The sequence below is a fragment of the Ostrinia nubilalis genome, chromosome 20 (genome assembly GCF_963855985.1).
Source record: "Ostrinia nubilalis chromosome 20, ilOstNubi1.1, whole genome shotgun sequence".
NCBI lineage: Eukaryota > Metazoa > Arthropoda > Insecta > Lepidoptera > Crambidae > Ostrinia > Ostrinia nubilalis.
In genome coordinates, this window is record NC_087107.1 from 12,999,028 (window position 1) to 13,015,331 (window position 16,304).

At 39.0% G+C, this 16,304-nt stretch overlaps 1 protein-coding gene across 1 annotated transcript in view; it reads left to right on the plus strand.

The window, feature by feature from the left end:
* Positions 1–16,304, plus strand: part of LOC135081694 (uncharacterized) — a 106,683-nt gene that overhangs the window by 52,969 nt on the left and 37,410 nt on the right. Inside the window, exons 2-3 of the mRNA XM_063976484.1 lie at positions 8,535–8,721; positions 9,547–9,651. Coding sequence (XP_063832554.1) covers positions 8,535–8,721; positions 9,547–9,651 — 292 coding nt within the window. The remainder of the gene's footprint in view (positions 1–8,534; positions 8,722–9,546; positions 9,652–16,304) is intronic.

Consider the following 16,304-nt stretch of genomic DNA (forward strand, 5'->3'; position numbering starts at 1 on the left):
TTGAATTTAACTCAACTTTAACGCTTATTTAACTCAAATTTAACTCGTTTAGTTCTCTCTAACGCATGCTTTTTTGCGTTTTTAACTTTATTTTTTTTTACAAACGCTACTCAATCTAGAGGAAGACCTCTAGGCCGGGGGAGTTGTACGCGCCAGCATTAAAACCTCATACATTTCGAACTCATGTCACACTATTCTATCACTCATTCTGACAGTCCTTTTTCCTATCCTCTCCCTCCCACCTTCAGTCTCGCTCTCGCATCGCAACGCGCCGCTTCGCCTACCTATCTGGGCGTTAATACTAAATAAGTATCCAAAATAAACCAATTCAAATAAACACAAATCGCGCGCTAAACTCATCTCAAAAAAAAATCAAGTGTTTGTGAAAGTGAAAGAAGAACCAAGCTTGGACCGTCCTGTGGAGTCTGCTCAATCGAAGGTATCCCATCCCATTCCTATCCCAATCTCCTACAACTCCTTTCTGGTACCCAGTTGTACGCGCCAGCATTAAAACCTCATGCAATTCAAACTCATGTCACACTATTCTATCACTCATTCTGACAGTCCTTTTTCCTATCCTCTCCCTCCCACCTTCAGTCTCGCTCTCGCATCGCAACGCGCCGCTTCGCCTACCTATCTGGGCGTTAATTACTAAATAAGTATCCAAAATAAACCAATTCAAATAAACTCAAATCGCGCGCTAAACTCATCTCAATAAAAATTCAAGTGTTTGTGAAAGTGAAAGAAGAACCAAGCTTGGACCGTCCTGTGGAGTCTGCTCAATCGAAGGTATCCCATCCCATTCCTATCCCAATCTCCTACAACTCCTTTCTGGTCCTACCGAGCCGCATGGTTCATTTCCTATCCTTTACACTTACAGAAAATCACAACTACACATTTTCACGCATCCGTCATTTTGACAACCCTCTAGAAAATTCTAGAAAATTCGCTCGTTTGACACATTCTTTCTGGAAAGTTCGATTCGTTTGACATTTGACACATTCTAGAAATTACTATTCGCTCAAACGTCAACTCGTTGTTTGTAAACACGTGTATTTTTTAAATTCAATCTTTTAAAATTTTATTTTAATTCAATTTCAAATTCGCTTACATACGCTACGCATTTTATTTTCCTACTGGATTATAAATAAATACGCACAACTCAACTCATTTTTTAACGCTAGCTCTCGTACGTGTGTTTGCTCACCTACAATACAATGGAGGGAGTAAAACGCAAAATTAATTTGCTTGAAGCTAAAAAAGAAGCGCTTTTTCAGAGGGTTCAGGAACTATACGACCTCAGCCTAAAGGTCTCCGACCCTCAGATTGAACAAATTTTCATGTCTCGCATGCATTCGATTGAAAAAACAAGATCGGATTTTCTTGATACTATTGACGAACTTAATTTGTGTTATATGAAAAATGATGAGGAACTCAAACCTACATTTGCCGCACTCAACTCGTTTGACGATTTGTACTGTAACATCCTTTCGGTGCAAAGCTCCATCGCACAACTAAAGGCCAACACAGAGCGTCGCAAACAGGATTTCGTAAAAAAATTACCGCCTTTAGAACTAGTCTCTTTCGACGGAGCCCCTTCCAAGTGGCCCGTTTTCTACCAAAATTTTAAAACGCTTATTCATGAGAACACTGGTTTGTCTCCAGGTGAAAAGGCTCAATACCTTATAGGAAAACTTTCCGGAAAAGCACTTACAATTTGCTCGGGTATTCCACCTACTGGTGAGAACTATTACATAATTTGGAACAACCTATTAGAAAAATACCAAGACATAAGAGTACAAGCCTCTATGTATTTGGAACAGTTAATAAATTTCAAATCGCAATATTTAGATGAATTTTTGGAACAGTATTGCTCAGCTGAAGCTGCCTTACGACGTTTACAGATTGATGACCTTTCCGATTTCATTTTGACTCATATTGCTCTCAGTAAATTAGACAAAGACACTCTAAATTTATTTGAACAATCCATTAAGCACGTAAAAATGCCTACGTTTAATGATCTCAAGACTTTTATAAAAGAACAGAATAAGATCCATTCTTTACGCTCATCTTTTACGCAGAATAAGCTGTACGTTAATAATAAAACGAATTTCGCATCGCAGTCTAAAAACTCGAAACCGACACAGTCGTTTGTTTCTAATACAGCTTCTGGAGTAAAACCCAATCAACATTACTTCCAATCTCAACCGAATTCGCAAGGCTCATACACTCCATCCGCTGTACGCAAGAATTGTCAACTTTGTAAGACGGAACCTGAACATGCCCTGTTCAAATGCAGTTATTTTCTCTCGAAAAATGCGCCAACTCGCCACTCTTTAGTTACAAAATGTAACTTTTGCCTCAATTGTTTGGGCTTTCATAATGTTAAATATTGCAAATCTCAAAATCGTTGCTCAGTTTGCCAACGTAAACATCACACTCTTATTCATATAGACAACTTTAACGTGAATAGACCTATGACGTCACAACAGCTGACTTGCAGCGCTACTCTTTCGCCGACCGACGCGTCCATGTCCGCGCCCGGTCCGGTCACGCCGCCGTTGCAATCGATGCCAACCAACAATGTGTCTCTCTCTGCAGTCACGCCGTCGATCGCTGATGAATCTAGTACCACGGTCTTATTACCCACCGCGTCAGTGTATACTTATGACAATAATAAGACGTGTCAAAAATTACGCGTGTTTCTAGACACAGGTTCGATGAGCAACTTTATCACAAATAAATGTTGTGCGCGACTGAACTTAAAAGTCAATCCGCTACCTACCACTATTAAGGGCATAGGTCAGTCTGAAAGTGTGTCGCTAGGATATGTATCTTTCACAATTGCCTCACGCTTTGATCCCAGGTGTAAATACACAATTAACGCACGCGTCATTGATACAATAACCGATTATTTACCTAATGTAAAGGTTGACATAACCCAGTTATCGCATTTACAAGGTCTTCCTATGGCTGATGACAGCTTCGATATCCCTGCTGAAATCGATTGTTTGTTAGGCAATGAGATATTCCCGCTTCTTTTAGGTAGTAATAAAATAACTTCACCGCAATCCTCTGTCATCGCTATCGAAACCACGCTCGGATATCTCGCTATGGGACGCGCTCAGTGCTACTCAGCTCATTCACGCAATGATAATAAAGCATTCTTTTGCAATGTAGACTCGCACTCATTAGAATCACTCACGCAACGCTTTTGGGAGCTTGAAAGTGTACCTACTAAGAGACACATCAGCCCTGACGACGAAATATGTGAAAACATTTTCCAATCAACTCATTCTCGCGACGACTCTGGGACGTATACCGTTTCTTTGCCATTTAAACTCGACCCATCAGAACTCGGCGATTCTTACTTTACTGCTAGGCGTCGCTTCTATAACTTAGAGAAAAAGTTAGACTCAACTCCGGGCTTACGCACTAACTATAATGAAAATATTCAAGACTGTATCGATCGCGGTTTTCTGTCAAAAGTTGAAAACGCATCGAATTCAGAGGAAAATACTCCAAATTATTATATACCTCATCATGCAGTATACCGACCAGATAAACTCACTTCAAAAACTCGAGTCGTTTTAGATGCAAGTTGTAAAACAACCTCTGGAAAGTCGTTAAATGATGTTCTTTACACTGGCCCAAACTTACAAAGTAATATTTTTGATCTTTTAATTAACTTACGCATTTTCTCAGTCGCTTTATCTGCTGATATTGAAAAGATGTATTTCTGTGTAAAGCTTGATCAAAATCACCACCCGTTTCAACGCATATTATTTCGATTTGATCCTGAATCACCGATTGATACTTATCAATACAATAGGGTTTCTTTTGGCGTTTCTAGCTCGCCTTACCTCGCTATGCGTGTCGTTCGCCAACTCGCTGAGGACGAGCGCGCGAATTATCCTATCGCCGCGTCTGAAGCTCAATCCTGTATGTATATGGACGATTATGTCTCATCGATGGACGGGTTAGAAAAAGCTGAACAATCTTACCATCAAATGGTTAAGATGTTCATGGCCGGGGGGTTTAAAATGGTTAAGTGGATCTCGAACAACCCTGAGCTTATAAATAAGATTCCCGATTCGCATAAAAATCCACAGCTCGTCGATTTTGACACTGACTCAGAAATTACGACAAAAATCATAGGCATGCAGTGGCAACCTAATGATGACGTTTTTCTTTACAAAATTAACTCTACTAACTCTGACCAATGCACAAAACGCACGATTCTTTCCGCAACCGCGAGATTATTCGACCCTTTGGGTTTGCTAGGCCCTGTGACAGCGTTTCTCAAACTTTTAATTCAAGAATGCTGGCAGCGCGAACTTGAATGGGATCAGCCAGTTCCAGACTCAATAAAAAATAAATGGAATCGGTTTGATAGTGAGATTAACTATTTATCGCAATTAAAAATATCTCGTCATATAGGAATCACCGCGGGTTGTCACGTCACTATCATGGGCTTCGCGGACGCCAGCGAAGTATGCTACGGAGCTGTAGTTTATGTGCGCGTGAGCTCTGATGCAGATTCACCCGGTGAAGTCTTTCTTATCGCATCCAAATCGCGCGTCGCGCCTTTAAAGAAAATATCTCTTGCGCGGCTTGAACCGTGCGCAGCGCTGCTCTTAACAAATCTTTTATTATCGGTTCGCGATAGTATAGAGAATCGTTATCCTGTTAACTCAATTTACGCATTTTCAGACTCGACTGTCACTCTCACGTGGATACATTCTCCCGCGTACAAATTTCACACATTTGTTGCGAATAGAATTACTGAAATTAATTCGAAACTCAACGCAAAAATTTGGCATCATGTTAATGGAAATGAAAATCCTGCAGATGTAATATCGCGACCTGTAACTCCTAAAGCATTATTAAATCAATTAAATTGGTTTCACTCTCCTCAATGGACAGCTCAGCCAATCTCGCAATGGCCTATCGAGCCATTTCAAGTTTCATCTAACAGTGTTCGACTGGAAGAGAAAACTATCGCTCTTGTTTCAGAGACAAGCTCTCAATCGAACTCTCACCCTTTCGATCGATTAATTGATCGCATTTCCACGTACCCAAAATTATTACGCGCTACTGTGTACGTGTTACGCTTCGCTAAAATACTACGTTCAAACGGAGTGGTTACATCCTCTGATTTAGAACTCGCTGAACTCTATTTAGTACGCCATATACAGGCACTATTTTTTACTCAAGATATGCACGCAATTAAAAATAATAAACCCTTTAACAAATCGCTTCTCAAACTTAACCCTTTCATTGACTCTGATAATATACTTCGTGTCGGAGGTCGACTCACTCACTCTCAACTCAACTATGGACAAAAGCATCCAATCATTCTATCGCCTAAACATCGCTTCACTCAACTTTTAGTTGATTACTTTCATGTATGTAATTTACATACTGGTCCTTCACTTCTACTCAGTCTGCTTAGACAGAAATTTTGGATACTTTCCGCACGTAACTTAGTACGTCAAAGAGTGCATCAATGCAATATCTGTTTTCGTTTAAACCCTAAATCTACAAACCCTCTTATGGGCGACTTGCCATCATTTCGCGTTTCAGAAGCTAAAGCCTTTGTTTATACATCGGTCGATTATGCAGGTCCCTTCTTTATTACTCACATTCGCCGCAGAGGTGTTAAAAGCCAGAAGGCTTATATTTGTTTATTTTGCTGTCTTACAACTAAGGCTCTACACATAGAGTTAGTTTCAGACTTAAGCTCTGATCTATTTCTCGCCGCTTTTTTTCGATTCATTTGTAGAAGAGGCCCCGTTTCCATGATATATAGCGACGGAGGTACTAACTTCATTGGCGCTAAACGCAAGCTTGACGAAATTTACGCTCTTTTAGAATCTGACTCTCACAAAAATTATTTAAGTTCACATTTGGCTGAACAACGCATTAAGTTTCTTCATAGTCCACCATATGGCCCGCACTTTAACGGCATCACAGAGATAAATGTTCGTTATGTAAAAACGCATCTTTATAAAGTTATTGGTCTTCAAGTGTTAACATACGAAGAGTTCAACACTGTACTTGTACAAATAGAAGGCTTATTGAATAGTAGACCATTGTGTGTTCTTAGCTCTGACCCATCTGATATATCCGCTCTCACTCCCAATCACTTTCTCAATATAACTCCACTGAAATTCTTACCAGTAGAGAATGTCTCTGATATTTCTGACAATCGGTTAACGCGTTATCAGTTAGTCAATAGATTAGTGCAAAGCTTTTGGCGTCGCTGGAGTCAGGAGTATTTAACTTCTCTACAACGCCGTGAAAAGTGGAATACGGTGACCAAACCGATAGATGTGGGCTCTGTTGTTGTTATAAAAGATGACAATGCGCATCCTCTTTGTTGGCCATTGGGTGTGGTTGTGGAAGTATATCCCGGAAAGGACAAAATCATTCGCACCTTAAAGATTCGCACTGCAACCGGTATTTATGTTCGGCCTGTAGTTAGAGTTTGTCCTCTTCCTTTACAGTAACTCAAATAATGCTTTTAACTTTAATTTTTCTTTAACTTCAATTTAACTCAACTTTAACTTTAATTTAACTCAACTTTAACTTTAATTTAACTCAACTTTAACGCTTATTTAACTCAAATTTAACTCGTTTAGTTCTCTCTAACGCATGCTTTTTTGCGTTTTTTAACTTTATTTTTTTTTACAAACGCTACTCAATCTAGAGGAAGACCTCTAGGCCGGGGGAGTTGTACGCGCCAGCATTAAAACCTCATGCAATTCAAACTCATGTCACACTATTCTATCACTCATTCTGACAGTCCTTTTTCCTATCCTCTCCCTCCCACCTTCAGTCTCGCTCTCGCATCGCAACGCGCCGCTTCGCCTACCTATCTGGGCGTTAATTACTAAATAAGTATCCAAAATAAACCAATTCAAATAAACTCAAATCGCGCGCTAAACTCATCTCAATAAAAATTCAAGTGTTTGTGAAAGTGAAAGAAGAACCAAGCTTGGACCGTCCTGTGGAGTCTGCTCAATCGAAGGTATCCCATCCCATTCCTATCCCAATCTCCTACAACTCCTTTCTGGTGGACCTGGCTTGGCCTGGTATTACCGTCGTACTAATTACCTTCCTCCACAGGATTACCTTAAGAAACATTGATAAAAGTAATTTATTTTCTGCAAGTAGGCTTTTGTAAAGCGCTTTTACACGTCCCAAAATCACTTCAACCCTACCACTGCTTCGGGACAATAAATGGACCAGTGCACGTAAGCTAAAGGTGGGTCTATGCTAGCGCGAGCCGAGCAAGTCAAGCCGCTTTTTACTCGCGGTGTCAAGTGTAGACGGACAACGAGCCTACAACAATCACTCTGCTTTGCGCGATGTTCGTGTCATTGTTTTACCAGTTTCTAGTATAGAATTAAGCTACCTGCCCAATTTTTTTCAGATTTTTGTGATGTCTACGAATATCCCATTCTCATTACTTTCTGAACACCCCTCGTATCCTTTGTTTTGTCTCCTGTCATTCGCTTTGCACTGGAGGGTAGTCGAACCTTAACTTCGAACTCCTATGTTCTTCTGATTAATTTCGTTGCGGGTCCAATGACAGTTTAACTTTCCCCCGGGACAAACTTGACAATACAAATCCCTTTGTTCGTCAAAAAACCGACAATAGTAGCTAAGTCGAGCACAAAGCAAGAGCTCGAAGCGCGCTCGTTCGAACCTCGTAAGTCAGTCCTCGTAAGTGGTAAAGGTAGCAGGGAAGCGCTGGACGCAGACCGCTACCAATCGATCAACGTGGAAAGCATTGGGGAGGCCTATGTTCAGCAGTGGACGTCCTTTGGCTGAAATGATGAAGTCAGTCCACACTACACGAATTTTAACTCTGCTCGTGCTCGTCTCGGCTAGTGTAGATCCACCTTATGATATAGTGATATAACTCAAACCATTTCGCAAAGAGACGGAATGTTTGCAGCGACACCGATTACACAGCGTCGCGTGACTGCGGATCCTGGAGCTGTAATTAATTGCGAGGTGTTGGCTGAACAAGTTGTTCTGCACGATTGATGGACTTTTTGGATAGTGCGCATGTTAAAATTAAACTATGCATTCTAATAGAAAGGTTGTGAATTTAGTTTTGCGGGTAGTTGTAATTTATGGGATTAAAATTATGCGAACTCAGGTATTTCGTTTGCTAGTTTTGGCCGCGTGGAGTGAAGGAATATTTTTGTGTTCTCTTTGCATCGAGTTCTTTAGGGTACGCCACATGGACGTCCATTTTTTGCAAAAAAACATCATTAGGTATAATTTATGCACCTTTCACCTTTGTTAGGGTATATTTTGTGAAACTGCGCTTTTGGCTAGTGACAGTAATTACGAAATCGTACTTACCTATTCAAACTTAACGTACCCACAAAAATACTTACGGTGTACCCTCAGCATTTATGTATTTACGTTTTCACGTTTTGGAAAATAAAACGTTTGCGCGACAGTCGTGCCGGCAACTAGGCATTATAAATTAAGTGTTTGAACGTTTATTTTAGGGATGGCAAGCTAAACTACGACGAGTTCCGGCTGATCTGCAAGGCTCTGTTCCGCAACGACAAGGGCCACATCTACCCGCTGCCCGAGGATCGCGCGCGGCACATCTTCCAGGTCTTCGATCGCAATGGTGACGGATTCGTGGATAAGGACGAGTTCGCCTTCTGCTGGAACCACTGGATCAAGGTGGTGAGTGACCCTTTTTTTACGTGGAAAAAAGCATAAAGCTGCATATACCCGCCGCTGTGGTCATAGCTACGAGTTATGTGGGGCTCCCCCCGCAAGAAGGGCGGGGCCTACCCACTAAAATAACCTCGAATGTCCATCTCTCTGAGCATAGAGGAAGTACCGGTGTTGCGAGGCCTTGACACGATTTCCGCCTATGCCCAGTTTGTCCACGGTTGCAGACCCATCTTTTGACCACGAGGACATCTTTTGAGTGGCGCTTCGCTAACGTGACTCACATTTCTACAAGTCTAGCGCAATGAGGGCTATCGTTTTAGCGCTCACCAGTTAGCGCCACTGTAGAGTAAGGTCCTGTCACTTGCTAGTAGCGAAGACAGTGGCACCAACTGGTGAGAGGACTATCGCATTTGCACTCATCAAGATGGCGCCACTGTAGAGTAAGGTCCTGTCAATCGCCAGGGGTGCCAACTGTTAAGTATAAAAACGATAGCTCTCATTACAGAGTCGGTGCCTGAGGTATGGGTGCGACTTTTACAGGTCTAGAATTCGCCGATAATAGTTTTTATGTGTTAGATTTTTTGGGCTCTTTTTGGTGCCACCAAGACGTGATGCCCTAAGTATTTGCTTAAGGATTAATCCGGTACTGCTTGCTCTGCTGCAGATGCTGAGAAGAATTGGCAGAAGAAATTAATTCTCCTTTGTCAGCCTCTTATGACGATGTATTAAAGTAGTGTACTATGCAATTGCCAACACGGCTTTAAGCGATAAGTCTCTCTCTCTCTTGTATAGTTGTATATTCTGGTGACTTCAAGCGATATTTCATTGCAGATAGTCCGTCCCGTGAGCGCGTTCCTGATTGTGGACGTGCAAAACGACTTCATCTCGGGCACGCTGAACATCAGCAAGTGCAACGCGCAGCAGGACGGCAGCGAGGTCAGTGCTGCCCACTTGTTCTGTTAAAACTCCTAAAATTCATTTATTTTTGCAAATAGGCACTTTTACACGTCCCAGTGTTAACCCTACCACTGCTTCGGGACAATGAATGGGCCACTGCTGAGAAGCAGCGCACGAAACTCAGTGTGTCAGTCACTATTGTCAGCCTTCTTTTCAAGGGTTAAAGGCACTTTTACACGTCCCAGTATTAACCCTACCACTGCTTCGCGACAATAAAAGGGCCAGTGCTGAGAAGCAGCGCAAGAAACTCAGTCACTATTGTCAGCCTCCTTTTCAAGGGTTTACAATCTTTATAATATACACAGTCATAAGTATTGATGCGAGCTAGGCAGTGTTCTTTTTCGAGTATGTTCCTTTCTAACATGGCGAGCACTGCTCAGTGCTCCACACCCAACAGTGAGAGCACTGAGCATAGCAGTTCTCGCAGTGCTATAACGTACCACTTTGTCATTTGTCATCCGCTTTGAAAGAAAGAAAGAAACTGTCTGTAAATTGATGTGTATCGAAATCTGCATTAAATCCAAACTGCCCCCCTAGACAAAACGCACTTTTTGATCGAATCGAAAATCGAATCCGTCAAAACTCCATACAAAAAAGGGGCTTTTCGACCACTTTGCGACTGGTTTGCGATTATAATTTGCACTTTGTCTAGACCCACTGATCGTATTTTCAACCGACTTAAAAAAAGGAGGAGGTTCTCAATTCGACCCGCATGTTTTTTTTTTCTATGTTTGTTACGCGATAACTCCGCCAAATTATGAACCTATTTGAACAAATCTTTTTTCGGCGTATAGGTAATACCTCAAGGGTGGTCCCATTTAAATTTAATAATAGAAAAAACAACCCCCAAGGGTGGAAAATTGGGGATGAACTTTTTTATACGCAATATCTCCGCCGATTATAAATCAATTTGAACGATTATTTTTTTGTTGAATAGGTATTATCAAAAGGGTGGTTTCATGCGAATTTGAAGAAAATATTTCACCCCCAAGGGTGGAAAATTGGGGATGAACTTTTTTATACGCAATATTTTTAATTTTTAGTTTTTTTTTGTGTTCACGCATTTGAAGTCGGTTTTATTTTTTTTTAAAGTTAATTATCCTCTGATTGTTAATCCCGGTATACCTAAATGATGTCAATAAACGCGGTCGATTTTAATCATCAATGACGTCGCAACACCATCTAAACTGAAAATATGCCTTAACCTCTTCACCGCGGTCGATTTTATTTTATAAAAAGTGGACTTTTATTACTAGGCGCAGCGTAGTAGCTGGAGCATTATTTGTGCGAGGGTTCCTACTGGTTAAACAAACAATTGAACATCAATGACGTCGCAACGACGTTGATGTTCAATTGTTGCGACGTCATTGAAGCAGACATTGTAGCAGTTCACCGCCCGCAGCGGTCGCCCGGCGCTATCGACCAAACCACGCACCGTATTACGGCACTTATCGAGGCAGCATATCAAGCTCAATACTGGCATCTTGTGGTGTAATCTATACTGATTTTAGGGGAAAGATTCGATCGTTTGTTTGCATTGAATAGGCTCAGAAAGTATTAGACCGATTTGAAAATTCTTTCACCATTAAAATCCTATGTTATCCCTGAAAAACGTTGCGTTAGAATATTTTCGAAAAACTTTGTGATCACTATGAAAACTTGGATAATTCATTTTCCGCAATTGATCCGAATTGATGACTGAGCAGTACGTTTGTCGGCCCAGCTAGCAAGTGCTGTTTTTGTCAGAAATTGCCAATCTTTCGCTCGTCTATAAGTTTAAAGACAGTGCTTTAAAAGAATACATTTATTTTCTGCAAATTGAAGGAAAATTCCCTGATCATCAGAGAACATCAGTCTGATAGAGCTCAAAGGGCATCTACAAAAACAAAAAAATCTTGCTTTAAAAATAAACATATTCCATAAAATCTGCCATAAACAGATTTATCTTACGATCAATTGAATAATCAAATACATAATCCTATCACACTGGTAATCCCCCATGCACATGTTATCTATACTTATAATAAATCTGTAGAGAGGTCAATTCTGTACATCCCAACTAATATTATAAATGCGAAAGTAACTCTGTCTGTCTGTCTGTCTGTCTGTCTGTCTGTCTGTCTGTCTGTCTGTTACGCTTTCCCGCTTAAACCTCGCAACCGATTTTGATGAAATTTGGCATAGAGATAGTTTGAGTCCCGGGAAAGAACATAGGATAGTTTTTATCCCGGTTTTTGAAACAGGGACGCGCGCGATAAAGTTTTTCTGTGACAGACAAAATTCCACGCGGGCGAAGCCGCGGGCGGAAAGCTAGTAGCTTATAAATACCGAAAAATGTTTCAAATAATTGTAATCCACACTAATTTACGCTTCTAAATAACATATTAGAAACACTCTGTGATTAAATTTAACAAAATTACAAACTAAACATGTATTGTCAAAAGTTACTTGAAAACAATGAAAAAATACTTTTCAAAATAAAACACACGTGTTTGTTGTCACGGCAAAAACCACATGGCCGATATTAATTGATTTTAGTTGTGTATCGCTGAGTGTTGCCATTACAGACATTCAATAAATACTTTACGAAATATGAGGGTGGTACAATTTACCCAGCGGTACAATATACCGAACTCTCCCCTATCTCTTACGCATACAATACAATGCGAACCGCCCATACAAATCGTGGACCACCTATGTTACTTCATTGACATATTTTGATTGATTGGATATTAAAGTTATTAATGATCGACAAGATAGCACAAGTCTTATCAGGCGGTCTTTTGGTCACGAAAACTGTTCTAAAACCTAGAAAGAGGATAGTTTTTTAAGATTCAATAAATACAGAGTGGTTATACAGGGTGATTTGGTATTATAGCATAATCTTGTAAGGGGTTGTACAGGCCATTTGCAAAATTTTTTGTTTACGGTCACTCTTATGCAAAATTGGACCATTATTGAAAAAAAAAACCTTTTAGACCTTTAATATGAGACAAAAGACAATAAAGAAAAAGGATTAGTATTTTGAGATTTTTTTTTGGTTAAACTTAAGGAATTTTGCTTATGAAAACTAAAAATAAGTACAAACACAAAAATTGAAAATGACCTATGCTATAACCCCTTACAAGATTGTCGCCCGTATTCACAAACGTTACTATGAGGTCTCACGGTGCGCGTGGACGCACAGGGTGACACACGAACCGATCACAGAGCTCTATTCAACGCTGTGCGTTCGATTTACTGCTTTTGTGAATACGGGCGTATGCTCTAATTCCAAGTCACCCTGTATATTTAAATAGTTTGTTTTACCGGTGCACAACAAACACAGTGCGCGAACAAAACACAAGTTCACAAACTCGTATGGGTGCGCGCGCGCAACGAGTGTGCCTTGACCGCCAATTGAGATACATATCGATACCCTTTACTCGCATTGTGAATGGTGATGTATGAGATTGTATGAAATGTGTGTATGGTGTTTAAAATAGTCATATAGGTACATAATACAAAGTTGATTTACCTAACGTTATTGCCTACGTTTAAAAAGTCTACATAAGCTCAAAAAATTTGAGTAAGATTGTAGTGTTGGAAAAAGTCAACTCATTAAATGTATACTTACTAAAAATAGGCTTTTTTATCGACCTGACCTGGTTGGCCGGTAGATAATGCTAACTGGCATTTGCATTGAATAATTAAATAAATATTGCAATCATCCTTATTTTTTTCATTTTGTGGCACATGGATCAGCAAAATTAAAATCCTGCATCTCACAAAAAGGCATACAAAAACAAACGCCACATTGTTTTGGCTCTGACGTCGGCAGACGGTGACGTCACTATTACAGGTAATCGCGGATAACCGCAAGATGTTGCAAGAAAAGGTTGCAAAGACAAATACTACGGTTGCAATTTGCAATTCCAAGATAATTTTGAATAGGAACAAATACTTAATGCATATTATAAACAATGAAGTCACATTATTATTTGCATAATAATTCTGACGAGTCAAAATCAGACAATAAAAAACGCTTAAATTTTCGCAGTAACTAAATGTATTCACTTAATATTCGCATACCTCAGAGCATCTGTAAGGATTGAGTTGAATGCCCAGCTAAAGAAAGGCACAGAATCTATAGCTTGAATTAACATAGTGGGTTAATGTATACCTTTTTATGCACCATTGCTACGAGGGGTAGCTATGGTGCGAACCATTTCAGGATCCTATAATTTTCAAATCCCCTGGATGTTCATACACACCCTGTAAAATCGTCTAGGTTCTAGAATGTAGAACTTGAGGTTGCAATTGGAACGTATACTGGATAAGTGAAGTTTTAGTAGTTATTATGTCTGCAATAAGAAAAAGGGCGCTTGTTTTGACAAGAAGATTATTAGACCTTGCACCACCTTAAAGTAAAGTCTCTTTTGTAGGTATACGATACAATCCAGCAATGATGCCAAACAAATGATTCTTAAACTAAGCACGTAGTCACCAAACGAGTAGCGTACCTACTCGTAGACTTTGAAGAATTCTTTCTACTATAGTAAAACGTGAAAATGAAAATGAAAATGAAAATGAAAATGAAAATGAAAATGAAAATGAAAAATGAAAATGAAATTTATTCGTCATTATCATAGGTACAAAGTTGTTAGGGGTTAGTAGGTTCCACTATGATCTGCCGTATAGGCATACGAATTCTTAAGAAATTTGAATAATTATATAATCTAAATCAATTGGTATTACAAAATTATCTATGTCAATGCAGTCAGTCAATCTTTCTAATTATTAAATACAACAGAATAATAGCTAATGTCATAAAGTATACAATTTCAAATTATGTCAAAACTTAACCTAAAGAATCATTACAAAATTCATCAATGGTATAATACATTTTATTTAATAGTAGTAAGATCAGTTCCTTTTTAAACATTTTGTCATCACACTCTAGCAAGGCCTTAGGAAGCTTGTTAAACAGTTTTGGTGCCATATCTAAGAAACTCTTTTTCATTAATGCAGTCTTACACATATTTCTTTCTACCATAGGTTTCCTAGGTCGAAGACGATGAGCTATTGTCGACTCCACTCTTTTAAATTCATCTGGATGATATTTGACAAAAAGGCAGGCTTCTAAAATATACAGACACGGGAAGGTTAACAGTTTTAGCTTTTTAAATATAGGCTTACAACTGTCTGTTGATTTCAACCCATAGATTGCACGAACACATCTTTTTTGTGCTCTGAAAATAATTTCCCTGTAAGAGGAATTGCCCCAAAAAATCACCCCATATCGTAGAGTCGACATTACAAAGCCATGATATGCAGCCAGAACAGTAGGTTGATCAGCTATTTTTGCGAGTTTAGTCAGTGCAAAAGAGAATCTATAAAGTCTTTTGCATACTTCTATAGAATGCGATTCCCATGACATATTGTTATCTATGAGAACACCAAGAAACTTGATCGAATGTACATTTTCGATTGGAACAGAGTTATAATTTATGTTTAAATTAAATTCCGGTTTTCTTTGAGTGAATTGCATTATCTTTGTTTTATCTAAATTAATATTCAAGTTGTTATGATCCATCCAGGCAATTATGTCTTTTATGGTGTCGTTTATAGTGATTTCATATTGATCAGGTTGATTGGTTTCAATAATCACTGTGCTATCATCAGCAAACAAGACCATAGGGTAGTTAATAGACTTAGGCATGTCATTAATATACACCAAGAACAATAAAGGACCCAACACACTACCCTGGGGGACTCCAAATTTAATCACTCTACCTTCAGATCTATATTTATTACTGTTAGAAGATGATATGCGAGTTATTTCTGTGAATTGGATTCTTTTGTCTAAGTATGATCTTATTAGATTCAAAGCATTTCCTCTAATACCATAGCGATATAGTTTTTTTAAAAGTATAGTATGGTCTACGTGGTCAAAAGCTTTTGACATGTCCATAAAGACAGCACAAGTTGGTTTAGTTTTGTCTAAATTTAATGTTACACGTTTTGCCAAGTCATAAATTGCAGAATTAATAGTCATGCCCTTGCGAAAACCTTTTTGTTCTTCTACCAATATTCGATTTTTTTCAAGAAATTTATATAATATATTGTAAATAATTTTTTCTATTACTTTTGAAAATATTGGTAGTAATGCTACTGGTCTGTAGTTGGATATATCCATTTTGTCACCTTTTTTATATAGAGGTGTTACAATAACTGACTTTAATCTATCTGGGTAAATTCCTGTATTAAAAATTAAGTTTATTATGTGGCTAAGCGGTAACGCAATTATTTCTCCAACATATTTCACAGCCAGAGTTGAGACTCCGTCGATACCCACACTACTTGTATTCTTTAAATTTTTTATTACTTTTATAATGTCGTATGCTGTTACTGGAGCTAAATATATGGAATTAGTATGATTTGGGACATTATTTTTTTTGTCTAAAGCTTTATTGTTGATTTTTATTTGATCAATGTAATAATTATTAAATGAAGTAGCTATTTTTAACGGGTCAACAATATTCTCCCCATTTATTTTAATTTTAGTTATGGGCTCGACAGGCATTATTGTCTTCGACTGGTTAATTATGCGCCAGGTGGCTTTAGTTTTATTTTTTGACATTGCAATTGTT